Source organism: Mustelus asterias, chromosome 22, assembly GCF_964213995.1.
Source record: "Mustelus asterias chromosome 22, sMusAst1.hap1.1, whole genome shotgun sequence".
Lineage (NCBI taxonomy): Eukaryota > Metazoa > Chordata > Chondrichthyes > Carcharhiniformes > Triakidae > Mustelus > Mustelus asterias.
In genome coordinates, this window is record NC_135822.1 from 27,539,329 (window position 1) to 27,566,358 (window position 27,030).

General features: G+C 43.3%; 1 protein-coding gene across 6 annotated transcripts in view; it reads right to left on the minus strand.

The window, feature by feature from the left end:
- Window positions 1-27,030, minus strand: part of vps13d (vacuolar protein sorting 13 homolog D) — a 270,660-nt gene that overhangs the window by 90,249 nt on the left and 153,381 nt on the right. For all 6 annotated transcript variants that reach the window (XM_078239047.1, XM_078239044.1, XM_078239046.1 and 3 more), the window contains 10 exons: window positions 26,608-26,731; window positions 25,491-25,726; window positions 19,853-19,970; window positions 18,135-18,298; window positions 14,859-14,967; window positions 12,340-12,516; window positions 9,520-9,639; window positions 7,338-7,487; window positions 6,407-6,562; window positions 3,971-4,067 (listed from right to left, as the gene is read on the minus strand). In XM_078239047.1, the coding sequence (XP_078095173.1) occupies window positions 3,971-4,067; window positions 6,407-6,562; window positions 7,338-7,487; window positions 9,520-9,639; window positions 12,340-12,516; window positions 14,859-14,967; window positions 18,135-18,298; window positions 19,853-19,970; window positions 25,491-25,726; window positions 26,608-26,731 (1,451 nt within the window). The remainder of the gene's footprint in view (window positions 1-3,970; window positions 4,068-6,406; window positions 6,563-7,337; window positions 7,488-9,519; window positions 9,640-12,339; window positions 12,517-14,858; window positions 14,968-18,134; window positions 18,299-19,852; window positions 19,971-25,490; window positions 25,727-26,607; window positions 26,732-27,030) is intronic.

The following is a 27,030-nucleotide window of genomic DNA, read 5'->3' on the forward strand; positions in this document are numbered from 1 at the left end:
AACTCAAACCATCAAGTCCCAGTATCATCCTAGCAAATCTTTTCTGCACTCTTTCTAGTTCAATATCCTTTCTTTAATAGGGTGACCAGAACTGTACACAGTATTCCAAGTGTGGCCTTACCAATGTCTTGTACAACTTCAACAAGACGTCCCAACTCCTGTATTCAACGTTCTGACCAATGAAACCAAGCATGTCGAATGCCTTCTTCACCATTCTGTCCACCTGTGATTTGACTTTCAAGGAGCTATGAACCTGTACCCCTAGATCTCTTTGTTCTATAACTCACCCCAACGCCCTATCATTAACTGAGTAAGTCCTGCCCTGGTTCGATCGACCAAAATGCATCATCTCGCGTTTATCTAAGTTAAATGCAATCTGCCATTCTTCAGTTTACTGGCCCAATTGATCAAGATCCTGTTGCAATCCTAGATAACCTTCTTCACTGTCCACTATGTCACCAATCTTGGTGTCATCTGCAAACTTACTAACCATGCCTACTAAATTCTCATCCAAATCATTAATATAAATGACAAATAACAGTGGACCCAGCACTGATCCCTGAGGCACACCCCACTGGTCACAGGCCTCCAGTTTGAAAAACAACCCTCTACAAACACCCTCTGTCTTCTGCCATCAAGCCGTGACTACCACATCCTGGAGGTTTTTAACCATAATGGGCCATCTGGATGCATATCAGAGCTCTTTGGGTCACATGTAAAGCTTGAATCCTTGTTTCCTTGATTTGCATATGTCTCAAAGCTATTTATCTGAACAGACTGCAGTGTTCCAATTTAGAATTTATCCACCAATGGAGCAATAGCCCCCAAAAATGGTTATTTCCAAACCCCTAGACCAAAGAAATACCAACTGGACAAACCAGCAAATAGACAGAAGCATAAATAGACTCGGGCTTCTGGTTTGGAATGCCAGAATTCAGGTCAGAAATGGACCTGCTCCAGACAACTCCACTGCATCATACGAACCTCTCCACTGGAGGTAGCGACTGATAGAAAATGCACAAAATGCTTACCATATATCACAGACCAGAGAATTATTACAGAGTGGAACGGTTCATTGTTTTCTAAAGAAAGTAATTCAATAAAGAAAAGTCCTTGAACAGCAGTACTAATAGTTCAGTAAGTAAAGCCAGAGAGACTCAGAAGGCACTAGGTTTGACTTTCACTGTGTATTGAGTTCGTGGACCAGAGCCTCCCACAGCTCATAAGGGAACAGAGGAAGAAAAATGAACCTCTGATCACTGCTCAGAGGTCTTGCTGGAAATCTACATGTGTTCAGTCGGTGGTACCTCTTGAAATCTCTTACCACCCAGCTTGCTGGCATCAATTCAAAAGCCCTTGGGTTTCAGGCCAGGCTGTAGACAAGTTATTATGTGACACATACATTTCAATGTTAGGTAAATGTGAATTAAACCACCTCGTGGAACGACAGTGATTGAATTTGGTGTAATGAGCTTTTGTAAAAGAGATGTGCCCTGTAATCAGTGTTCTTAAATATCTGGTAAAACTGGATTGTACAAATAATTAAAATCACCAATCCCAAAGCCTGGAAAGGTAAATAAAGGGTTAGTTGTACAATTAGCAGCCTAAACTATTGAACTCTTCAGGGAGACTGCAGTCCTCTGCACTGTCCATCCGCACTTTGAACCTGAGTTATTAAAGCTTCTACGTGCAACACATTGCTTGTTGAATTTGAAACATTACTAAACAACGAATAAATATATTTACACAGGAATTGACTAATAAATTGACTTGCCTTAACCATACGACTCCCTCCACCTCTGGGATATGAGTTCAAATCTAGCCTGGCTGACTGACTGAATGAAATTCCCTATTTCTTGATTGCAGTTATTCCCAAGACAAAATAAATGGGGGGTAGCTCAATGCAACTGCGTGTGCGTATATGCGCGCGCGTGTGCGTATATGCGCGCGCGTGTGCGTATATGCGCGCGCGTGTGCGTATATGCGCGCGCGTGTGCGTATATGCGCGCGCGTGTGCGGATATGCGCGCGCGTGTGCGGATATGCGCGCGCGTGTGTGGATATGCGCGCGCGTGTGCGGATATGCGCGCGCGTGTGCGGATATGCGCGCGCGTGTGCGGATATGCGCGCGCGCGGATATGCGCGCGCGTGTGCGTATATGCGCGCGCGTGTATATGCGCACGTGCATATGTGTGCGTGTGCATATGTGTGTATATATGTGTGCGTGCATGCATGGGGTGACAGCTTAAAACTAACCCTAAATGAACATTAATTGACAATTACAAAAAGGGAAAAGAATGGCTGATGTGGGAAAACAAAATATTCACACTAATGCTTCAGGGATAACTGCTGTTCTTTTGGATTCGGAACACATCATAGAAAAATCAAATAGTTGTTAGAATATACAGCAAGAAAGATTAATTTTCCCTTCGTTTTTTGGAGACAGCATCAACATGAACCACAATGAAACTTTCGACATGATTTAAAATAGGTTAAGTTAGACAAAACATAAACCTATTTGTTTTCTCTCTTTTGGTACTTGAGCAGAAAAATTTAAGGTTGACCCCGCAGGGCAGTACTGAAGGACTGCTGCATAGAGTTATTACCTTTAAGTTAAATCAAGGCCCTCTGTCTTCTCAGGTGGAACTAAGTGATCCCATGACATTATTTTAAAGTAGAACAGGGGTGTTACCTCGGGTACCCTGGGCAATATTCATTGTTCAATCAACATCACAATATCAGATTATCTATTGCTGGTTGTGGGAGCTTACTCTGTGCAAATTGGCAGGCACGTTTCATAATAGTGGCCAAGCTTCAAGAGTACTTAATTGACTGTAATGCACTTTGGGGCATCTGATGGTTGCGAAAGGCTCTATGTAAATGCAAGTCTCTCCTTTTTGTTTTAGCTGACAAGAGGCAAGTGATAGTGAGTGAGCGACAATTCCAATGTTGTTTATGCTTATCAGTGGTATTCATTGTAGATATTGCACTTAAGGGAATACATTTAAAATTAGTGAGCTGCTTTTAAATTCATCTAAATTGTCGAACCTGCCACCTCATGACAGTTCAATACCTCGCCGGTACTTTATCCTTCTATAATGCAACTCAAACCTCTTTCTAGATGTGACCCAAACTTGGAAGGATAAAACCAGTTGTGTATTTCTAAAAGTTCAAGCGGAAAATTTCAGACACCCACCATTCTTCTTCGCTACAATCCTCAAGGCAACGCTGGACTGTCATTCCGATTTCTCCTCTTTCCACAAGGTATTATATGAATACAGGGGGCACTGCTCATCAAGTCTACGAGTGATAGTTTTACAGAAATCACAAATAGAAAAAAATAAACCTGCTTCCAAATACCAGCGGCACGGTGTCACAGTGGTTAGCACTGCTGCCTCACAGTGCCAGGGACCCGAGTTCGATTCCTGGCTTGGGTCACAGACTCTGTGCGGAGTCTGCACGTTCTCCTCATATCTGCGTGGGTTTCCATTGGGTGCTCTAGTTTCCTCCAAAAGACATGCTGGTTAGGGTGCATTGGCCATGCTAAATTCTCCCCCAGTGTACCCGAACAGGCGCCAGTGTGGGGCGACTAGGGGATTTTCACAGTAACTTCATTGCAGAAGCCTACTTGTGACACTAATAATAAATACTTTAAAATAATAAACTTGTCTTTGTGTAAAGGTCACCGTTACTGGATAACACTGCTATAGGCTCCTTTATCCGAGGGTGTACCATTCCATATTTCTCCTGCACTCCCCAAGAGATGGACCAGATAAAATGGAGAAATAAGTCTTGGTAAATAGTGCCTTTGAAGTCATGATCATTTTTAGCAACATTAGTATATCAACGTAATGCAACAGGCAACCTTGTGCAGTTAGCAGAATCCAATGTTAACATGCAGTGGGACAATCAGCAGTAGTTATTGTACTGGAAACCCAAGAAAGATCAGCAACTTGGTTTATATCGCGTACCTTGATCCAACTGCCCCAAGCCAAAGAAGCGCAGCAGCTTCAGCAAGAGTTTCTCTTCGATTTGAACTGTTAATTTCCGCACCGTAATCATAAGATGCTGCAAATTCAAAAATATAGCTTGTCACACACAATGAGTCAATGAGATAACAATGTAACTTACTTCTCTGGCAACCAACCCCCTCAAACCAAGTCTAACAGTTTCCATGATTACAACTTTAGCTTCAGCACCTCTATTTTCAAATATTTTCTCCACCCTCTTCAAAACAACTCCAATATTACCAGGGGAAGGTACCCTGTTCCCAAATCCTTAAATCTCTGTAATTGGTTACTGCATTGTGACAGAACCATTCATTTTCCTGCCCTCGGCAGGCGTTGCTTTCTCCTTGGTCCTACCCAGAGGCCTAATAGGCCATGTGGGAACAGCTCCTTCTTAGCAATGATGAGCGTATGTCTGTGTGGAGGGGGAGGAATCATAAGGAAATCAAAGGCAAAGCAAAATCAAGAAAATAATGCACTACAACACTGTCCACTGTCTTTGAGCACCCAGAACTTGATTATAATTTCCAGTGGTCTAACTTAAAGCCAGACATTGTGCATGAAGCCAGTGGGTTCTAGGAATCACTTGATATATTCAAGTCCAGAGTTTGTTTGCATTCATTCCGCAGATGCATAGACAGGCAGTCCAAACTACAATTAGGAACTTGTCAGATTTTACAAGGACATGGCGATGGGGGTCAGGGAGGATGTTTATCATCAGGTTTTTGAAACACAGGCAGAACTATAGGCATGGGGTATGACAGAATGAGAAGTGGTAACAGCTTTCAAGTTCTGCAGCTCCAAGTTTGATTCCTGGTGAGTTGAACTGCTACATTTGATATCTAGCTTGTTGTGAGTGGGTTGATTTCAGCCAAGGCAGCAGCTGAAGTGTAATTGGCCTCATTACTGAAGCTTAAGGGGCAGGGGGAGGGGAGTCAGCCAAGGTTCATGCTTAATTCCAATTCAGTAACCCTGCTGAAAAATGTTGGCATGTATAGTGAAGGCAGGATTGGGCTCAGCTGTGATGCCCTTCGAAGTCAAATTGCTTGTTGATACTTTACGCCTTGGCTCACTTATTAAGACTGGCCACTTGGGTAAAGTATCGGAGTTGCCTGCACTTGAGGAACTGTCTGCAGCATGACATTTCCTTTGAGAAGGGGAAGAAATCTGGAGGGAAAGGAAACAACATTAAAATAATTGCTTCAGCCAAACTTAAAGCTCCTTTTACACAATGGTGTTAGTGCCCAAATTAAAGTAGCATGGATGTAATTTGTAAAGCCAATGCTTGCCAGTGAAGGAACTTATTAGAATACAAACCTTGTTTGACACCAATGTTGTACTCAGAATACAACCCTGGAATGGTACTTAATGCTTAGAGTAAAATGGGAGGCTTGGTGATCAAGAAAGAGTGAAACAGATTTGTAGACCCAATGAAACACATGGCACTAGGTTCCTTTCTTGGACTGACTCATTGGTGGGAATGGGTCTCAATTTAAATGAGTTAGATCGCCTCATCAATGCCAAGCGTTTGCAGGGAATGGGGGGATATCGTTGTTTGTCTGTCAACTGCAGGATAAAGTAAACTTTCTTCATTGGGAAACTAGAGTCTGAATGGTTAACCATACATGCAAGATGGAGGCACTTTCAAATTCCACGTGGTCATTGTGCTTTGGGCAGATCTTATAGGTTGTGTTTGCCACCTGGTGGCCACAAGAGATGTGCAAAATCAGATTAGTAAAAGTCACTTTTCTCCCCTCAAGGTGCTGGAAGCCCTCCATGATGTTTCACATGCAGGATGGCATGTTGGCAAGCTATTTAACTATGTGGCGCTTCACAGCCAAATTTGTTCCTGTTCTCACATAATATTCACAGCCATGAATTTCTTTGCAGCTAACACTGGCTGGTGAGCAGGTGCAGAAACTCTAGCTGAATGTTCCTCTATTTAGGGATGGTAAGACCAACTTAGTACCGCAACTAGTGTACCAGCTAAGGTCAGCTGAGTCTGGGCATCAGATCCAAGACCTTCTAGTTTTACGCTGGGTGTTATCTCTACAAATGAGGCAGTTGGGAGTAGAGATCTATTCTGCTTTATTGGAAGCTACTGAATGTTCAATTTACTATTGAAGGTAAATTGTGGATCTCGTGCAGGGAAACTCGGGACAAGTGAATACTAGCCTCCACAATAAACGTTGAACGTTAATTAATTGAAAACCTATCTATAGTCAGGATTCAGGGTGCTAGATGAAGAGGGACAGGAGGATGCTCGCGTGGAGCATGGACAGGTTGGGCCATCTGGCGTGTTTCTGTTCTGCAATTCTCTGTTATTTTGCATTTCACCAATTAACATAGAACATATCAGTATTCAAGATACTTAAAACAGTGGCATTTCTGAGCACGCACCTTGAAGAGTTCAGTCAGTGCACTCTTGCTGGGAATCTTCATTGCATTGATTTGAACAGCGGGACCTGTTTCAATGCTATCGATTTCACCTTCAAGGCTGTTGGGGGTCAGAGAGAGTATCACAGGTTGCGTTGTCCCCAAGAGCTGGTTGTCAATCTTGTGAAATACAGAAATAAACAAAAGTCTTAGCAGCGTTTAATATTTGGTAATACAACAACAAATGAGTCAGCCTCTCTCAGTGTAAGAGCAAACATGATTTTTTAAACTTTCACCTTATGGCCCCCTCTAGTTCCATTTTGGCGGAGATTTGTGCTATCAGGACCATTTCCCAGTCAAGCAAAGTGCAAGCCCACGAATGGTAAAAATAAATCACCCCGTCCTCTCCAATGCAACATCATATTCCACTTACTGAAATATCATTCCACAGATGATGACCTCAACAAGTCGAACCTAGATAGCAAATGTTGGCAGGCTGTTTGGTCACAGGGGCATTGGAACGGGTTCCATGGAGCTATAATGATTTACAGCACAAATGGACCCCCCGCTGGCTCTTTGTTAGCGTAATCCAAGGCTAATCACACTGCCTCACACTCTCTCTCTCTCTCTCTCTCTCAAGACTTCAATGCTCCTCTGCGTCTGAACCATAGGAAATTTGCAGCTGTACATAGAGCAACTCTGCCATTTACTGCCCCTCCATTTTGGTGGTTCTTTCTCATGCTCCAACCAGTCACCTGAGCTATTTGCCACTTCCCTCCTAGGTGCAAACCTGAACTTTGAACTTCCATACTGCAATGAAGCAAGCTTGCAATTCTTTCAACCACTCTGCCATCCAGACCATTTTAGGATTTGTATTCGAAACATCCTGGACAAGACTTCAGAATGCCCAATCTTTGGAGGAGATGAAAGTGCATTGCTAAAAGAATGAAATTACCTGTACATCCTGAATGCTGACCTCCAGCATTTGACTGGTGGCAGTCTGTGTGTAATGAACATCTATTCCTGTTAACGTGGTAAACACCAGTTCCTCAGGGGCTTTGTTCACCAGCGACAAACCAACTCCCCCATCCAGTTTCACTAAAATCTGCAAATTTACAGCACAGTGAAAGTTACAATCTTACATTGATACAATATTTAATTCCACAGTGCCGTGACTGAAGATAACTCCTGACACTGACATTTAAAAATGTATTCTCCTCGGGTATGGACTCTTGGACATGGTTTCACAGACACTGACAAAACCTCACCCACGTGTGACCCTTGTGGCCCTCAACATTGAATGGTAGGAGGCCAATAGATCACAGCCTTCCTTACCCAGTATCTCCAGTAAGTTCCTTCAGTTATCCATACCTGTGCAGTTTACCCACTATTCAACAGAAATTAGGGTGGGAAATGGCTGACTTAAAAGACTGGGGATGAAACTTGAATGTTCTGCTTTGCATGGTTCATGTGCAACACTGCAGAGTGCATTTATTCATTGAGCCCCAACTGAGCCTGCATGGCGCACATACAGGCCTGTGGGGAGGAATAGGATAGGAATTGGTTCACACAGGTGTCTGGGATGTCAACCAGAGATGGTTTTATCTTCCTTCAAGAGAAAGAAAGCTGTTAGGAAACACTAGAGCTAGGTAATTGAGCAAGTCACAGCTGAACTTCTCCAAATCCAATTTGCTTTACACATGTTGTGTTGAACTAAATCCATCCTGGGCATTTAGAGGATGAATGAACATTGTCAAAACATGCTCTGATTCAGGAGCCATTGCAAAGTGAACCTGAGTCAATATTCATTAGAGTAAAGATGTCGGGCCCAAAATGTTTGTGCCTACTCTTTGTTAGCGCAATCCAAACTAATACTAATGCCCTCTTTGCGTCCTCGATCTTTGCTTCAATCTTTTAATCTATTTATTTCGTCCAAAAAAATAGTTTCGATCTCAACCTCTTCCTGTGGCAAATCTTCCTCATTCTAACAACTCATTATAACTCTTCTTTAAAGGGTTTTTCCTGATCGCTTTTGTCAATCTCCTAGTCAGGAAAGGACAATTTTCTTGCGTCTATTCTTCTTGATGTACACTATTGGTATAAAAACACAATAGCTCTTTTTGCCTAACATCAACTATTAATTGTGGTTTTTGAAAATCTACTTTATGTTCTCATTCTTCGTGCACCTCACCCATTAGAAGGGGCATGCCCACAGGTACAACTGTCATTAGTTACTGTATCCAGATAATACACATCCACCTTTGTGGGCAGCACGGTGGCACAGTGGTGGTTAGTGCTGCATTACAGTGCTTGGAACCCAGGTTTGATTCCCAGTTTGGGTCACTGTCTGTGCGGAGTCTGCACGTTCTACCTGTGTCTGTGTGGGTTTCCTCCGGGTGCTCCGGTTTCCTCCCACAGTCCGAAGGACATGTTGGTTAGGTGCATTGGCCATGCTAAATTCTCCGTGGACATGAACAGGCACCAGAACATGGCATCTAGGGGATTTTCACAGTAACTTCATTGTGGTGTTAATGAAAGCAGGTGATTCATGCCGGTTAGGGAGGAGGTGAACGGAGCTTAAACCTGCTAGAAAGGCCTGCACCAGAGCACTTGGGCCATTGCGCATATGCTGATCTCCCAGCATACTGGGAGATTGGTTGACAAGCCCCCACCCCCCCCCCCCAACCCCCTGATCGCCAGCCCTGAACCCCCTCACACCCACTGCCAGTGTGCCAAGCTGTCTGATGAGCACTGCCAAGTTGGCAATGCCCCCCAAAACCTCCCGGGGGCCTCAATGGCTTCTGGTCCCACTGGCGGGGCCATGTCTGGTCCCCGTTGCTGGGGGCTAGCTGTGATCCCTGCTGGTGTGGGAACCTTCACTGGTGAGGTTGGAAATCCCAAGTGAGCCCAGACAAAAGCGTCCAGAGCTTGCTAAACAGATTTAATTGAGGTAGTGAATATTTAAATCAGCCTCGTGCCCAGGCGAACAGCGACCTGCCGGGCAGGAATCAGATTTTTAGCCTCCCGCTTAAATTTCCCACCCCGCTTTGCTACTCGACCAGCGTAGCGGGGTGGGAAAATCGTGCCCGTGGTTTTTATAGGCTACAAACAAACACAGGAATGAAACACTCACTCACCTCTAACTCTTGTTCAGCTTCCAAATTCTTCAACCTCCGAATTTCACTGATTTCTACTATGGGACAGTCTTCATTTCCTGTGAGGGAGCGATTTGCTCTGCGATGCTGTTGGTCAGTAATCTATAACAAGCCAATTTTGTTCGGAAGTCAACTAAATTAAAATCACTGATCCAGTGTTGATCCAAAAAATAAACTGACCCAATGGAATCTATGCAATTGCATCAAATTACAAACAGAAAAATTAAAACACATTTTCCACAGGAAATATCTGGGAAATTCACAAACCAATCTTATGCAGAAACAGAAAATGGTGGTATAGTTGGTGGTGGTGTAGCAGTGATCCAGAGATCCAGCTTGGGTTCAAATCCCACCACAGCAGATGTTGAAGTTTGAATCCAATAAAATCTGGAATTTAAACGTCAATGGTGACTATGAAACCATTGTTAATTGTGGTAAAAATCCACTACTGTCCTTTAGGGAAGGAAATCTGCTGACTTTACCTGGTCTGGCCTACATATGACTCCAGATCCACAGCGATGGTGGTTGACTCTTCAATGCCCTCTGCAATGGTCCAGCAGACCACTCAGTTCAAGAGCATTTAGGGATGGGCAATAAATGCTGTCCCAGCCAGTGATGCCCACATATGATGAAGGTTTTGGGTATAATCCTTGGTCGGAATTCAAAATTGCAAGAACAAAAGTAGGAAAGAAGATAGAAACTACTGATGTTCCAAATACAGAGATAATTAATTGAATTAATTGTCCAAAGATGTGCAGGTTAGGTGGATTAGTGAGGTAAATATGTGGAGTTACGTGGATAGGGCTTCAGTTGGAGTGTTGTGCTCACTCGATATGCCCAATGGTCTCCTTCTGCACTGTAGGGATTCTATGAATTAGTTGATAGGTGATAAAACTCAACTCAGCGAAACAATGGAAAGAGATTCAAAGGACATGCAATAGGCAAAGGTGAAAAAGGCAAAAGGATGAAAAGAAAAGAAGAACATCAAAATAATAAACTGAATGAACCCACAAATATAGGAAATAAAAAACTACGGGTTGGTTTGTAACTTGGGAAGAAAATCAGGCCAATCTCCGGGGCCAAATCTATGTTCAGACAATTATTCCTGAATTTGGAACAATAGGAAGCCCAGAGACAACAAAGGCAGTGTGGTTAAAATGCTGAGGGACGTCAAGGTCACACTAATGGACAGAACTGAGATTCTTGGGCACAGCTGTTAACTAATTTGTGCTCGGGTGCCCCAGTGTAAAGGGGACTACATTATGATCAGCAAAAACTATGTTATCATTACACTGTAGCATGTTAGGAGGAAATAACTTCAGTGCGAGACACATGTATGTTTGGAAACATGGTCTTCAGCCTAGGGGCAGGTGAATGAATTAAGTACTGCATCTGTTGTATGTGAAGATGCTGAGAAAGGGAAGCTGGAAGTTGGGATGCTGAAATAGTAATCCTGGAAAGAATGGTGGAAAGTGCAGCGAAATTATGCATGGCAGTGGAATTGTATAGACAGAATGACAAATAATCTGATAAATGCTGAGGCTGTCGGATCGAAAACAAGTGAAGGAAATGCAATTTAACTTCCATGAGAGTAGGGGATGAGAGTGGGGACAAGTGGGGCATAGATGACCTAGAGTTCCTTCAACCAGTGTTGTAGGGAATTCTTGGTTGATAAAAATGTACAACATTTTCAGATCTGACAAAGAGTCACTTGACAAGAAATGTTGGCTCTATTCTCCCTCCACAGATGCTGTCAAACCTGCTGTATTTTGTCAGCATTTTCTGTTTTTATGACACATTTTAGAAACTCTGGTGAGGATGGTGAAGTCACCAGACCAAATAAAGATAAATGAATAAGGAGAAAGGGACAGAGTCTTTATAGAAACCACTGTAAGCCAAAGTATCTCCAGGTATTTGCGAGATTCAGGAATAGATGTCTGTGGGAAGCTCAGTGTCAGTTGGAAGAGAAGAAATCCAGGAAGGAGAGGAAAGAGCTAGAGTTGAACCATATAAAGGCGAGGGATGGGCGAAAATGGAAATTCTCAAGGCAAGAATGAAGCAGGAAGCAGTATTGACGTATGCATGTAATGGAGGAATGATCAAGAATAAGGCATAATTAGCAATAGAATAAAGAGTCTTTCATACATCTCAAAAAAAGACAAGCAGTTAGGAAATAACTGGGGTCTGAGTGGGACATCTTTTATTTGAGGAAGTGTAGGATAAGGAGTAGCTGTTTAAGTGGAGGGAAGAAGGGTGGTGATGAATAGGAACTGCTTGGACCACTGTTCAAGGAAGAGGTTCTTCTGGTAATGGAACGAGGTTTACAGCAATTGTGTGTTCAGGATGAAAAGAAAATTTGTGGCAGAAAAATTGGAATTGTCAAATGGTAGAAGGTGGCAGAAGAATCATTGGCATAGGTTGGTACAAAGTATACAAGGCAGAGGTTGAGCAAGAACAGACTTGAGAAGAAATTAGTCTAGTGTGATAGGAGCAGGTTCAAACAATTGATATCAAGGAGAGTTCTGACAATACACTTTGTGAAGGAGGTAAAAATGGGTTACATCAGGTTGGAGAAAAACAAGGTTGGATGCAGCGTGAGGGGGTGGCAGGGAAGCTCTTATCAACAGTTTGGGGAATTATATTTCAGTGCTTGGTAATACCGTCATGATCCAGTGGTGGATAGAGTCTTCAACCAAGAAAATTACTTTCATACTGTATAATAATGCCCTCATCAACATGTCTGATAATGTTTGCTTAATCTTACATTTTATTGCACTTGCAAACTGATAGGCAATAGGTTACCTGTAACACTCGTGTTGGACCATCAGGAATGACACGCAAAGCCAGAACTCCTGAACCAGGTCTCATCTTCTGGTTTATGAAGAGCTGCTCACTTGGAACTTGTTCTAGGCCAAGGCAAGTATCTGGACCCAGTACGACCTCCGCTCCGTCGTATAAGCCTGAAATGCCTTTTGATGCCTAGATAAATTAGCACAGATACAGAACAATGACAATCAATGACCTCAAGCTTATTAAAGTCAGAGCACATTTCCATTCTGTATCTGGTCAATGTGCTAAGCACATATGAGTTGACCGTGGGTGTAGGCTAACAACAAAACATCCACATGCAGCACAAATTTGTGGCATGGGGCAAAAAAATCTTGATATACTTGCTGCCCAAAGTATTCTAACCCACACCAAACCCCATTTAACCCTGCAATGATTGAATCACAGAATAGAATCCTACAGTGCAGAAGGAGGCCATGCGGCCCATTGAATTTGCACCCACCACAATCCCACCCAGGCCCTATCCCCATAACCCCATGCATTTACCCTAAAGAGTCCCCCTGACACTAAGAGGCAATTTAGCATGGCCAATCCACCTAACCCGCACATCTTTGGACTGTGGGAAGAAACCCACGCAGATACAGTGAGAATGTGCAAACTCCACACAGATAATGACCCAAGCCAGGAATCGAATCCGGGTTCCTGGCAACGTGAGGCAGCAGTACTAACCACTGTGCCGCCCCTGGCTCCTGATACCCCAATACTTTGAATTTGGAAACATTATCCCCTGCGTTCAAATCCCTCCATTGCCTTATCTCTCCCTGTTTCTGAAACCTCTTCCTGCCCTACAACATTACTTCCCCATTCTGGCCATGTACTCATCCACTTGATCCTCACCCCACAAAGTAACCCAAGCACATCATCCTCCATCAAACGGCTGAATAGGCCAGTTCATAGATAGGTTGACGAAACTCAACAACATCACTGATGGATTACGTTTTGAGGCATGCTGATGGAGAATCTCTATTTGAGAAAAATATCAATTCCTGAAACAACTTGGGGAAACAACTGACCAACTTTCCTGGGAGCCAACGAACACACACTAATCAAGGTTGGGACGTGAACTTGGGCCATCTTGTGAGCAGCCTTGTTCCACTTTAATTACGGAGTACTCAAAAAAGATATTTTATTTTAACAGGGGTATTAGCTTGCAACAAACTTATCTTCATATTACTTCTTGTCTATGTAACATGTCATGGCAAAATAACTAATTGTACTGGAATGCTTTGAGGTATTTCGGAGTGGTGTGATAAGATACTATACAAATAGAAGCCTGCCTTTATTCAAATAAAACTGGCAGAAGTTTCAAACCAGACAGAGCAGAAGGCAGCAAGTTTAATTGTTGACTTACTTGAGCAAGGGCAGGAATTGGAGGGTTACAGCCCCCCACACCCCATCTTTTCAGGTGCCCAAAATGATGTATTATTCTTGCTTTGACAGGCTGGGCACCAGACCTGCTTCCAGGCCCCAGCCAGACTTGCTCTCAAGTAGGGTTCAAATTAGGAATTGCACAAAGACAGCTAAGACGCTTCCAACTTCCTCCCTCTTTCCTCACTGACCAAAAGTGTTGCTCATTGAGTTTCGCCAGCAGCTTGTCAAAGTTCAAGAATGTTGGTCACACTTGCACCAACCCCACTGATCAAAAAGTTAAAGTTAAAATTTATTTATTAGTCACAAGTAGACTTACATTCACACTGCAATGAAGTTACCATGAAAGTCCCCTAGTTACCACACTCCGACACCTGCTCGGGTACACTGAGGGAGAATTTAGCAAGGCCAATGCACCTAATCAACACATCTTTGGACTGTGGGAGGAAACCAGAGCACCCGGAGGAAACCCACGCAGATATGGGGAGAACATGCAGAATCCTCACAGACAGTGACCCAAACCGAGAATCAAATCCGGGCCCTTGGCGCGGTGAGACAACAATGCTAACCACCGTGCTCACCAGCAGCCTTTCAGTAAAGGACAATGATGGCAGTGTGGATTGTTTGTTCTAACTAAGACTCTGCAATGTCACCTCCTACAAGAGCTTCCATTTGGCGAGGTTCCAAGTTTGTAAATTTTGTTACAATTTGTAAAATTGACTCACATGCATGGCAATGCTGGAAAGTATCCAGAGAAGCACACCATTATAGATTTTGTCCGATCACATTTTGGGTAAACACGAGGCTGAAGTACTGATGATTACAGATCTACCACTGGGAGTAGGAATGGGTGGGAGCTATTTAAGGGGGTGAATTAAGAGCAACATGCAAAAGGTGAATAGGTTAGACTTGGGTTTTGCTGCAATGTAACAGCATGCTAAACAAGTCCTGAAATTGTCCCGTGTGGCTTTATTCTCCCTCTCTCATTATACAGATTGTAAGGTGGGATGGAGCTAAAGTGACTGTTGGATTGTTTGCATGGCCACTTATCGGTGGCTGTAATAGAAATCTGTGAAGGTTTATTCTACCACTGTCGTTATTTTTACCTGTACGACCATTCTTGGCATGCCACAGCTCAGACGTCCATCGCGGAAACACCATGTCTGTGTACCACTGCGACGCCGCTCTGGCTTTTTCAGCATGAGTGGCTCATACCTGCAACAGAGAGAAAGCGAGGAGAAATTATATAAGTATAGATAAAAACTAATAACTTCCATACACACTGTACGAATAAATATAAAACTGAGTAGCTTTCTTGTTGCCCCAACTGATAAGAATGCTGTCCAATATAAAATCAAATTAGAGCAGAAAGTTTAACACCCAGTTTCTATGAAGCCAGGGTGACATCTGGGATATAAAATTTATCTTACAGCGTTCCTGAATTAATGAGGATCAAGTTAGTTCGGCTTTCTGCTCCCAATTGCAATTTGGTGATTCAGGTGCAAGTGTGGACATTTGAGAGACAGCAGGTTGTAGTTAAGTTGTAGCCTGCGATACTTCCCCATGCAATACTGAATAACCCTACACCCAATAGCTTACATTCATTAAAGACTGGAGAATGGTTCTGATGAAAGGTCATCAATCTGAAATGTGGGCCACAATTCTCCCATCCACCGTGCTAAGTGTTTAGTAAGAATTTTAACAACACCAGGTTAAAGTCCAACAGGTTTATTTGGTAGCAAATGCCATTAGCTTTCGGAGCGCTGCTCCTTCGTCAGATGGAGTGGAAATCTGCTCTCAAACAGGGCACAGAGACACAAAATCAAGTTACAGAATACTGATTAGAATGCGAATCTCTATAGCCAACCAGGTCTTAAAGATACAGACAATGTGAGTGGAGGGAGCATTAAGCACAGGTTAAAGAGATGTGTATTGTCTCCATAACCTGTCTCTCTTTAACCTGTGCTTAATGCTCCCTCCACTCACATTGTCTGTATCTTTAAGACCTGGTTGGCTGTAGAGATTCGCATTCTAATCAGTATTCTGTAACTTGATTTTGTGTCTCTGTGCCCTGTTTGAGAGCAGATTTCCACTCCATTTGACGAAGGAGCAGTGCTCCGAAAGCTAATGGCATTTGCTACCAAATAAACCTATTGGACTTTAACCTGGTGTTGTTAAAACATAGAACATAGAACAGTACAACACAGAACAGGCCCTACGGCCCACGATGTTGTGCCGAGCTTTATCTGAAACCAAGATCAAGCTATCCCATCCCTATCATCCTGGTGTGCTCCATGTGCCTATCCAATAACCGTTTAAATGTTCCTAAAGTGTCTGACTCCACTATCACTGCAGGCAGTCCATTTCACACCCCAACCACTCTCTGCGTAAAGAACCTACCTCTGATATCCTTCCTATATCTCCCACCACGAACCCTATAGTTATGCCCCCTTGTAATAGCTCCATCCACCCGAGGAAATAGTCTTTGAACGTTCACTCTATCTATCCCCTTCATCATTTTATAAACCTCTATTAAGTCTCCCCTCAGCCTCCTCCGCTCCAGAGAGAACAGCCCTAGCTCCCTCAACCTTTCCTCATAAGACCTACCCTCCAAACCAGGCAGCATCCTGGTAAATCTCCTCTGCACTCTTTCCAGCGCTTCCGCATCCTTCTTATAGTGAGGTGACCAGAAATGCACACAATATTCCAAATGTGGTCTCACCAAGGTCCTATACAGTTGCAGCATAACCGCACGGCTCTTAAACTCCAACCCCCTGTTAATAAAAGCTAACACACTATAGGCCTTCTTCACAGCTCTATCCACTTGAGTGGCAACCTTTAGAGATCTGTGGATATGGACCCCAAGATCTCTCTGTTCCTCCACAGTCTTCAGAACCCTACCTTTGACCCTGTAATCCACATTTAAATTTGTCCTACCAAAATGAATCACCTCACATTTATCAGGGTTAAACTCCATTTGCCATTTTTCAGCCTAGCTTTGCATCCTATCTATGTCTCTTTGCAGCCTACAACAGCCCTCCACCTCATCCACTACTCCACCAATCTTGGTGACATCAGCAAATTTACTGATCCACCCTCCAGCCCCCTCCTCTAAGTCATTAATAAAAATCACAAAGAGCAGAGGACCAAGCACTGATCCCTGTGGCACTCCGCTAGCAACCTGCCTCCAATCTGAAAATTTTCCATCCACCACCACCCTGTCTTCGATCAGACAGCCAGTTACCTATCCAATCGGCCAACTTTCCCTCTATCCCACACCTCCTCACTTTCATCATAAGCCGACCATGAGGGACCTTATCAAACGCCTTACTAAAATCCATGTATATGACATCAACTGCCCTACCTTCATCAACACACTTAGTTACCTCCTCAAAAAATTCTATCAAATTTGTGAGGCACGACTTGCCCTTCACGAACCCATGCTGACTATCCTGGATTAATCCGCATCTTTCTAAATGGTCGTAAATCCCATCCCTAAGGACCTTTTCCATCAATTTACCAACTACCGAAGTAAGACTAACCGGTCTATAATTACCAGGGTCATTTCTATTCCCTTTCTTAAACTCTTACTGTGTTTACCCAGTCCAACGCCGGCATCCCCACATCATGACTAAGTGTTTAGCGCAGAGGGCTGGGAGATTCGCGGTGCGGGTGATGCCCAGGATTCGTGCATGCATTCCCACTACGATAGCATCTCCCAGCGCCATATTTCCAGCGGCGAATGTGATTAGTGGGCCCGGGACTGATGAGGGGGATGGCGACTTATCTTCATATGCCAGCTGGAGGGAGGGGGTAAAAGTCTCCTCTTTGTTTCTCTCACCTGAGATGCTGTCTGACCTGCTGAATTTTTTCACATTTTTTCACATTTCCAACAGCCTAAGTATTTTGCTTTTGAGTTGAAGTCAGACTGTGTTCAGTCACCCTTATTGTGGACACTACCCTATCTATTTAACATCTTGAAAAAAAGTGTATCCTCAATACTCTAATCCTCTTAAGGTAATCGAGAAAAAGATTGGAATTTACTGTCACCCTCACACTATGCATTTAGGGAACTATTAATTCCCCCAATGGGTCTTCAGCCATGAAAACATTGATGTCACCATCAGTGGACCAAGATCAGATTGGGAATCAAGTCTAGAATCTTTTGGTCACTGCTGGACACTAACATGAAGGAAATGAATTCACCCCTTAGATAACACAGTACGACAGTTTACAATTCCACACAGCCTTCTAACTGCTCACAAAATCTGGATGGTTATGTTTCCTATGAATGTCAAAGTTTAAATTCCTATCACCTACATGCACCGACAGGTGACTTAACTGGAATGCCTTCTTTCCCTGTTCATCTCGTCTTAATTTACCTGTAGTCAGTGACGGCAGCCAAGCCAGCAATGTCTAGGACCAATCCGGAGTCTGACTGTCTATTGGAGGAGGGCTTGTTGGGGTTATGAGGAGGAGAAGAGCCCTCATGGCATATCATCCCATTTCCAGTCATTCGCCAAAGCTGTGATCTTTTACCTGGTTCCTGGATTTACATAGATTGAAGCAGAACCTTATTATAGGTTAAAACACTGAATAAGCACATGCTAGAACAGTGACTTAACACAAGCTAAGTATAATAAAATATTTCAGCAATTCAATAGATTTAATTTAAGTGCAATAGTTTCTTCGGTTCCCTCCTAAAGACATCAGCCTGTAGGGCACAGGCTGTCTCTAGTGCCTTACACAACTGACCATTTTTCACCTTCAAATTTTTACAGAGTTTGAGTTGCCTATCCAACCATGAAGGGCACTGCAGCCATGCTTAACCCTGACCTCAACCAGTGACCACACATGTGCATTCCAGAAGAGTCGCTGGATAGGAATAGGAACTTTTACCCCCCCACCCACACAAGCCCACAAAGCCCTGAAGGAATTCTTACTCCAAACACTACAGCCCTATGTATGGACGAGTACATTTCAAAAGTACTTCATTGGCTGTAAAGCTCTTTGTGATGTTTGGTGGTCACGAACGGTTCTACCATGAGTGCAAGACATTTTGTTCCATGCACTGCAGCTATCAATTACACTCAAAGTAAAAAGGAGCACAGAGGTACTGAGCCTTTAGCGCACTACTGCTGCATACACTATCACAGGTCATGTAATTTCAAACAACGAAGCTTAGTTCTCAATCTGATCTATTTATAACAGTGCCATAAGTGCCATACTGGTTTTGTCCCACTCTTCCTGCGGCTGTCCTCAACTCCTCAAATCCATCATGCAAACGAGCCTCCCATCCATTGACTCTGTCTACACTTCCCGCTGCCTCGGCAAAGCAGCCAGCATAATTAAGGACCCCACGCACCCCGGACATTCTCTCTTCCACTTTCTTCCGTCGGGAAAAAGATACAAAAGTCTGAGGTCACGTACCAACCGACACAAGAACAGCTTCTTCCCTGCTGCTGTCAGACTTTTGAATAGACCTACCTTGCATTAAGTTGATCTTTCTCTACACCCTAGCTATAACTGTAACACTACATTCTGCACTCTCTCATTTCCTTCTCGATGAATGGTATGCTTTGTCTGTATAGCACGCAAGAAACAATACTTTTCACTGTATGTTAAAACATGTGACAATAACAAATCAAACCAAATCCTCACCAGAGTGTCATTTTGGCAACTCCCCAGGTTTTCAAATGCAAATACATTGACTGAATCCAGCTAAGACCCACTATTCCTCTCCCCTCCACCAAATACACTTGTATGCGAATGATAAAAATACAAATTTCTTCCAGTACCATGTGGTGAACAGAGTTGTTAAAAATTAAAAACCGGCTACTTCTGAAGCTCATTACTGAGCCTTGCAGACCAAGACAGTCCTTAGTGCAATCCACGATCTCTGCAGGACTAACTGATCTGTGAAACAGTGCTACAACTAATGCCAGCACCCTGTCTGCAAGGGACACACAGTTCACAGCCATACTTAAAAGTTGCACTGTGGTTTCTGTTCAATTCCAACCGCATTAAAAATGTTCCTTGCAACAAAGTTGAAATAAAAAGCCGAAGACTACGACAGAGATGTACATCTTTTCGTGCTTACCTTTTTTTTCAGTATCACTCTTCTAGTTTTGGGTGCAACATCCAAAACTAATTCTGCAAACCTAATATTTTTCTTTCCCGAACCGCGGGCAACTGGCCTCCCTGAAGATTCTGTGAGCCTAATTAAAAGAAACCAGAAAGTTATCACAAGTTTCATTCAAAACAACATGCACTGAAATAGCACCTTTCACAATATAAGGACCTCTTCGAGTGTTCCACAGTCAATCAAATGCTTTTGAAGTGGAATCACTGATTTAATACAAAAAAAATGTGGCAGCCAATAGTGAACAGCAAAGTGCGCAGAACTAAGATAAACAATCAGGTAATCTGTTCTTGTGGGGTGTTGGGTTAAAGATATTAGAAAGGATTCTGGTAGAACTTTCCTGCCCTTCTTTTAATCATGTCATGGGATTTTTCCGCCCATTTATGACGCATGCCAGGTGAATTTTCCAAGTGAGAACCAGATCAAATATCACAAGTTAAGAGGGGAAGCAAAGAGGAAAATAAGATTGGCAAAGAGAAAATCTGAAAATTGAATCGTTAATATCATAGGAAATCCAAAAGGTTTTCCCAACATGAACGTAAATAGTAAGTGGGTTATAAGAGTTCGGGACAAAGGGGGTGACATGTGCATGAAGTGCAGAGCATGGCGAGAATATTTAATGAGTACTTTGCAGAGGGCGGCACTTTGGCACAGTGGTTAACACGGCTGCCTCACAGCGCCAGGGATCCAGGTTTGATTCCTGGTTTGTGTCATTGTCTGTGTGGAGTTTGCACATTCCCCCCGTGTCTGTGTAGGTTTCCTCCGAGTGCTCCGGTTTCCTCCCACAGTCCAAAGATGTGCGGGTTAGATGAATTGGTCATGATAAATTCTCCCTCAGTGTACCCAAACAGGCGCCGGACTGTGACAACTAGGGGATTTTCACAGTAACTTAATTGCAGTGTTAATGTAAGCCTATTTGTGACTAATAAATAAACTTTACCTTTTATTGCTATTTCCTAAGGAAGAGAATGCTGATGATTGGTAGAAACGGAGAGAAAATTGATTGGCAGGATGTAATGGGCAGACTGCTTAAATTTAGCATGGATAAATTACCCCCTGGTCTGGATAGCTTGTATCACAGGTTGCTAAGGAAAGTTGGAGTGGAGACACTGCCGTAAGCTTTCAATCTTTCTTACATATGGGAGAAGTGTCAGAGGATTGGAATTTGCTAAGTATGCAACCCTTGCTCAAGAAAGGATACAAAGGCATTCTAGTTTTAGTTTATTTTATTTATTAGTGTCACAAGTAGGCTTACATTAACAGTGCAATGAAGTTATTGTGAAAATCCCGTAGTCGCCACACTCCGGTGCCTGTTCGGGTACACTGAGGGAAAATTTAGCATGACCAATGCACCTAACCAGCACGTCTTTTGGACTGTGGGAGGAAACCGGAGCACCAAGAGGAAACCCATGCAGACACAGGGAGAACTTGCAGACTCTGCACAGACAGTGACCCAAGTTGGGAATTGAACATGGGTCCCTGGCGCTGTGCTAACCAATGTGCCATTATGCTGCCCCATAACTACAGGCTTGTCAGTTTAACTGTTAGTGGTGGATTAGGTTTTAAGAACAATAATCCAGGAACGAATTAAGAATCACTTGGAGGTGCTTGAGCCAGCATAGATTTGTAGAAGGCATATCATGTTTGACTAATCTAATCAAATTTGTTGATAAAGTAACAGAGAAATTTCATTAGGGGAATCTGGAAGATGCTGTCTATATTTTAAGGACATTTTTGACAGGCTGGTTAACAAAAGTGAGGCTTAATGAAGAGGGTCGATGTCAGCTTAAATAAAAGAACTGAAGATTAAAGACAGAAAACAGCGAGCAATGGTAAGTGGTTGTCTTTCAGACTGGAGCATAGCAGGCAGTGGTGCTCCCCAAGGGTCAGTGCTAGGACCACTGATTTTCTGAAATGTATAAATGACTTCAATATGGGAATAATGAGTAAAATGTCAAAATTTGCTAATGACGCCAAACTTGGGAGGTGCGGCAAACAGTGAGGATGTAACCAATCGACTGCAATGAGACAGATAATGGCATGCAGAATGGGCAAACAAGTGACAGATGGAATTTAATAGAGAAGTGTGAGGTGATGAATTTTGGCAGAAGAATACAGAGTTAGTGGCACAGTTCTAAAGAATGTACAGGGACAGAGGGTTCATGTGCATAGATGTTTGCAGGTGCCAGGAGATATTGAGAGAGTAGCTAGCACTACATATGGCATCTGGGGCTTCATAAACAGAAGCATCGAGTACAAAAGCAGTAAGCCTATGCTGATCTTTATAAATTTCTGGTTGGGCCACTACTAGAGTATTGTAGCCAATTCTGGTCACCAGATTTTAGGAAGGATCCGAGGGTCCTTAAAGACAAAGGGGGGGGTGGTGATCTTATATTCTTGTCCAGCTGGCCGGGGCGAGCAGGTAAGATTGTGAGAGCGCCGAAAAATTGGGTTCGTGCCCGAATTCTCACCTCTTCTAATCTTACCGGCACCAGATATCTGGGTGAGATCAGCCTCGCACCTGCTGATCACAATATTTAAATTCTATGGTAAGTAGAATTTAAATATTACAAGTGAATCCGGCATGGAATCGTCTGGGGTCACTTGCCTTAGCGGCCTGGCCGGTGAAGGTCCTCATCAGGGAAGATCACGTATGGTTCCCATCAATGGGGGCCTGTCGCGATGGCCTCGCCGGTTGGGCCGGAGGCCAAGGAGGCCCTCAGGGAGGTCAGGCACTGGGGTGGGGGGGCCCTTGGGCAGTGCCAGCCTGGTACTACCCACCAGGCATCCTGGCACTGCCAGTCTGGCACACAAGCGCGTGGGGCCTTCTGGGAGAGGTGGGGCCCAGGGGAAGGGGGGAAGTGATCGGCCGTGGAGCCCTGTGGGGTAGGCATTGACAGACCTCTCTATTCTGTGCTATGTCACAGAACAGAGATATCTGTGCACGGATAATTGCGCCCCTGCTGTAAACTACCGGCTTTTGATGAGCTCAGGCACTGCCCCCTTTCCCTGCTGGCAGGGAAACAGATTTTGCTTCATTTTGTTCCTCAGAATGGGGATTTTTAACTCACCCAAAAATATTGGCGCAATTCTCTCAGGAGGGAAATGAGCTTCCAGGGCTACTGGGATAGAGCTGACTAGATTTTGCTACAGAGATGGATGCAATGTGCTCAGTCACCTCCTCTCCTGTGCCATAATAAAACTATGAATCTTTGAGAGGGCATACAGAGCCTTGGTTTAACACTCTATGTGAGAGAGGGCGCCATCAGCAGTGTAGTACTACTTCAGCACTACATTGACATGCCAGCCTATTCTCCAGTCAAAATTTTACTGCCACCTGGAGCAGGTTGGCAGAATTGGGGGGCTGGTGGAGCTGCAAAATTGGGCCCTGTGCCTGCTGCCCACAAGCTAACCCAAGCCCATAAAAGGCCAAGTAATGGCCACTTAATGACCTTGTCCTGCTGGATTGTACACGGGGATATCGGCAACAAGTAGCCTCTACGCCATGTTTCGCCTGATGGCTCGGGGAGGGAGGTGCTCCCTTTTGGACAACTGTCTCGCTCTTTCTGCCCCCCCAACAATAATTCTGCGCCTTGGTTTCTGCTCTGCCTCTGTGTTGGTACTCCTGGCAGCCACATCCACCTTGCCAGGGCCTTCCAGTCTGACCCTGGCAAAACCGTGGACTTAGCGTGGCAACTGCTCCCAATGACGCAATTAGGACAAGGGAGCTGGCAGCTCTCAGAGGCAAGACTTCCTCCCTGATACGGATGCAAGGTCCGCATCAAGTCAACTAACAGCTCAATGGCTGCAAGGCGAGCTAGGCAAGTGGATAGAGGCTCGACCCTGACTTTTATACTATTTTATCTATAATGTAATACTAGTTAGAACACTTCTGAAATCATCTAAAGTATCAGAGCCATAATTACAAACATTTATGAAATACTATTCATTATTTAATTATTAATTATGTAAGTGACAGACTCATGTCGTCACTGGTGTCCAGGAGAGGAGATACAGGGGCACTTTTATGATTTAAAAGTTTTTGAAGTTTATTTATTAGTCACAAGTAGGCTTACATTAACACTGCAACGAAGTTACTGTGAAAATCCCCTAGTCGCCACACCCCAGTTCGAGTACACAGAGGGAGAATTTAACATGGCCAATGCACCTAACCAGCACATCTTTGGACTGTGGAAGGAAACTGGAGCACCCGGAGGAAACCCACATAGACACGGGGAGATTGTGCAAATTCCACACAGACAGTGACCCAAGCCAGGAATTGAACCCGGGTCCCTGGCGCTGTGAGGCAGCAGTGCTAACCACTGTGCCGCCCTCAACTGGCAGCACAGACTCAAAGTCTGAGCATGCAGAATATAATTTCCTGACCATTTATATGAACGTTTAGAAAATATTGTGCACTAGTACATATTGAAAATTTACATTTTCAATATGTACTATCAGTGCACAAGGTTACCTGTCAGGAGCACAAAATTGGAAAAGTATCCTTTTCTCCCTCTATACACGGAATTCCACTGCAATTAGGTCATTTGAATCAGAACATTTTTCACAGAGTATATGTGTAAATTGCTTTTACTTTATAAGGTTTATTGAGTACGCTCTGGCCTCTATGAACTACTTGCTTCCCTTGTTTTCTCCAGAACTGGTCAGCATTAACTTTACAAAATGACTAGTTCTTTTATTTACATGTTTCTCCCCTTCAATTCTTCAAGAGGCCATGAATTGGTTAAGGAGCAGGTAGGAAACTGAGTCCCGGTCAGTCTCTTCACCATTTTTGAACCTCCATTTGAGGTTTGCTGCTTTCTTGTGATGGAGATACCATGCTTGTCCCTGGAAGATACTGTGCTACATGGTCAAACATGTAAATCTCTATTGCAGTATACAAGACCACAAACATATTGGTTTACCAGATTAGTTGATCTTGGCATGGGAGGAAATTGGGACACAGTACAGCAGTCATTAAAATGTTAACATTTTCAAAACAAAATGTATATTGATTTCTTCCCCGGCAAAATAAGAAGTCTCACAACACCATGTTAAAGTCCAACAGGTTTATTTGGAATCATGAGCTTTCAGAGCACTGCTCCTTCATCAGGTGAGCGGACTTTAACCTGGTGTTGTGAAACTTCTTACTGTGCCCAACCCGGTCCAACGTCGGCATCTCCACATCATGGTTCCCCAGCAAAGACTCTATCTACCTGGACTACACACTTCCCCCTGACTACACACTTCTCTCTGGTAAACTAGCTTGACGACACATTAAGAAAGCAATTTTGAATACAGTTCTGGAAATAACTGGTGCGCTGTTATGCAGTATTGTTGATTGCATTAAGCTTAAGGGTTGGATATTCTCTTGGTTCCCCTGGTACTTTAATCTCGAAATTCACATAATTGCAAGCAATTATACTGATGGAATACATTTCTTTAAGCTGAAATTGTCCTTTGAAAGCACCATTGCAATGATTTAAGATCACTATATCATGGCACCTGAAGTTGTAACCAATTCTTGAAAACCAACAGAGAACATTAAAAAGCTGACTGCAAGTTTAATTCCAGGCAACAGAAACCTGAAGCCTACCCAGAGAAGGTGTATGTGGCAGCGATGTAGATGAAATTCTCATAGTAAAGCTGTTTGGACTCTTTGAAATCATTCATATCACAGGTAATTTCTGAAGAGCCTGCCCCTTTCACTGTCAGCGTGATGAAAGGCTGAAGGACAGGCTCATCCCAGGCATAATTCAATGAGGTGCCTGGTTTGACCTCGGTCTTTAGTCTTGGCTCTGCCACGCCATGTTGGTTGAAAATGATTGCAACCTGATACAAAAGAGAAAGAGGGGAGATCAGGGATTTGCTGTCAAGGCTGAATATATATTTCACTACCCCGCTTAACTGATTTGCTCCAGCCCCTTGTGCTTGCTAGATGGCAGAAATAATAAACAGTGAACAAACACCAATCAGAGGTTGAAGCACAGAAACGGAAGAATCGTAAGTTTATGATTATCTGACCTTGGGACTCAATACATGGTAACAAAATCAACAAATCCACCTTTGGCATGTTGGGTTCCAATGCATTGTGCTACCTAGTTTTCACTGCTGCAGGCTCAGGAATTCTGGACTCCCTTATTAATGTTTTCAGCCACATATAATGACACTGAAACAAAGAGTCAAAAATTGGCTTGAATGCCCAAGAATAACTTTAGCACCGCTATATTAACCCAGTGCTAATAACATAAACACAAGAAATTTTAAATAAAATTTTATGAGTGCTACTTGTCTGGGTTCTTGGCTCACTATTTTCTTTTATATTTAATTCAATTCAATGTCTCATATAATCTGTCTTTTCTTAATTTTTAATAAGTTAAATATCATCCACGTGCTTTTTCCCGTGTCCGTCAGATGCAAGTGGAAAATCGGAAATTCCCTCCCTTTAACCAACAGAATGTAAAAGTCTAAAGATTGACTTGTTCTTAGACATAACCAGTCAACTTTGTATAAATCTCAACAGGTCAGATAGATGACACATCTGCAGAATGAGTCATCTTTTATTTGTGGTGACTACATATAGATGAGATAAATTCTTCGCAATTAGTTTTGTGCTTTCTCCTTCACTATTCATGAGGAGCTGATTGCAAATCGTGAATTGAATTGTGGATGTGTGGATTTAAGTGTGGTAGAAACAGCCCATAGGGATTTACTTCTGAAAAGTTGTCGATGCGGAACGGTGGCGGCAGCTGTTCAGAGTTGCTGAATGCAATATGGTACGTCGCTCCTTTCAGAGTGATCTCCACTCGCAGGAGGTGACAGTTGCCTTGAGTATCTCTGCAAAAAAAAAAAATTGGTAAGTCAGAAAGCCCTTCAAGCCAGGTTGTTACACAGCACGAAACAATAAGAAATACGAAATACAACTTTAAACCAACATCACGTCTGTGACTAATTGCATTGTTAGATCCAACTCCTGTGAACTCAGCATTCTTGTTAAAAACACACACTGATTTTCAATAAGTTAGGCAGCTTCTGTGTGCACAGATACAGTCGAACCTGCTGAGTACTTCCAGCATTTTCTGGTTTTATTTAAGAGTCCCAGCATCCACCGTATTTTGCTTTGGTGCCCTGATCAT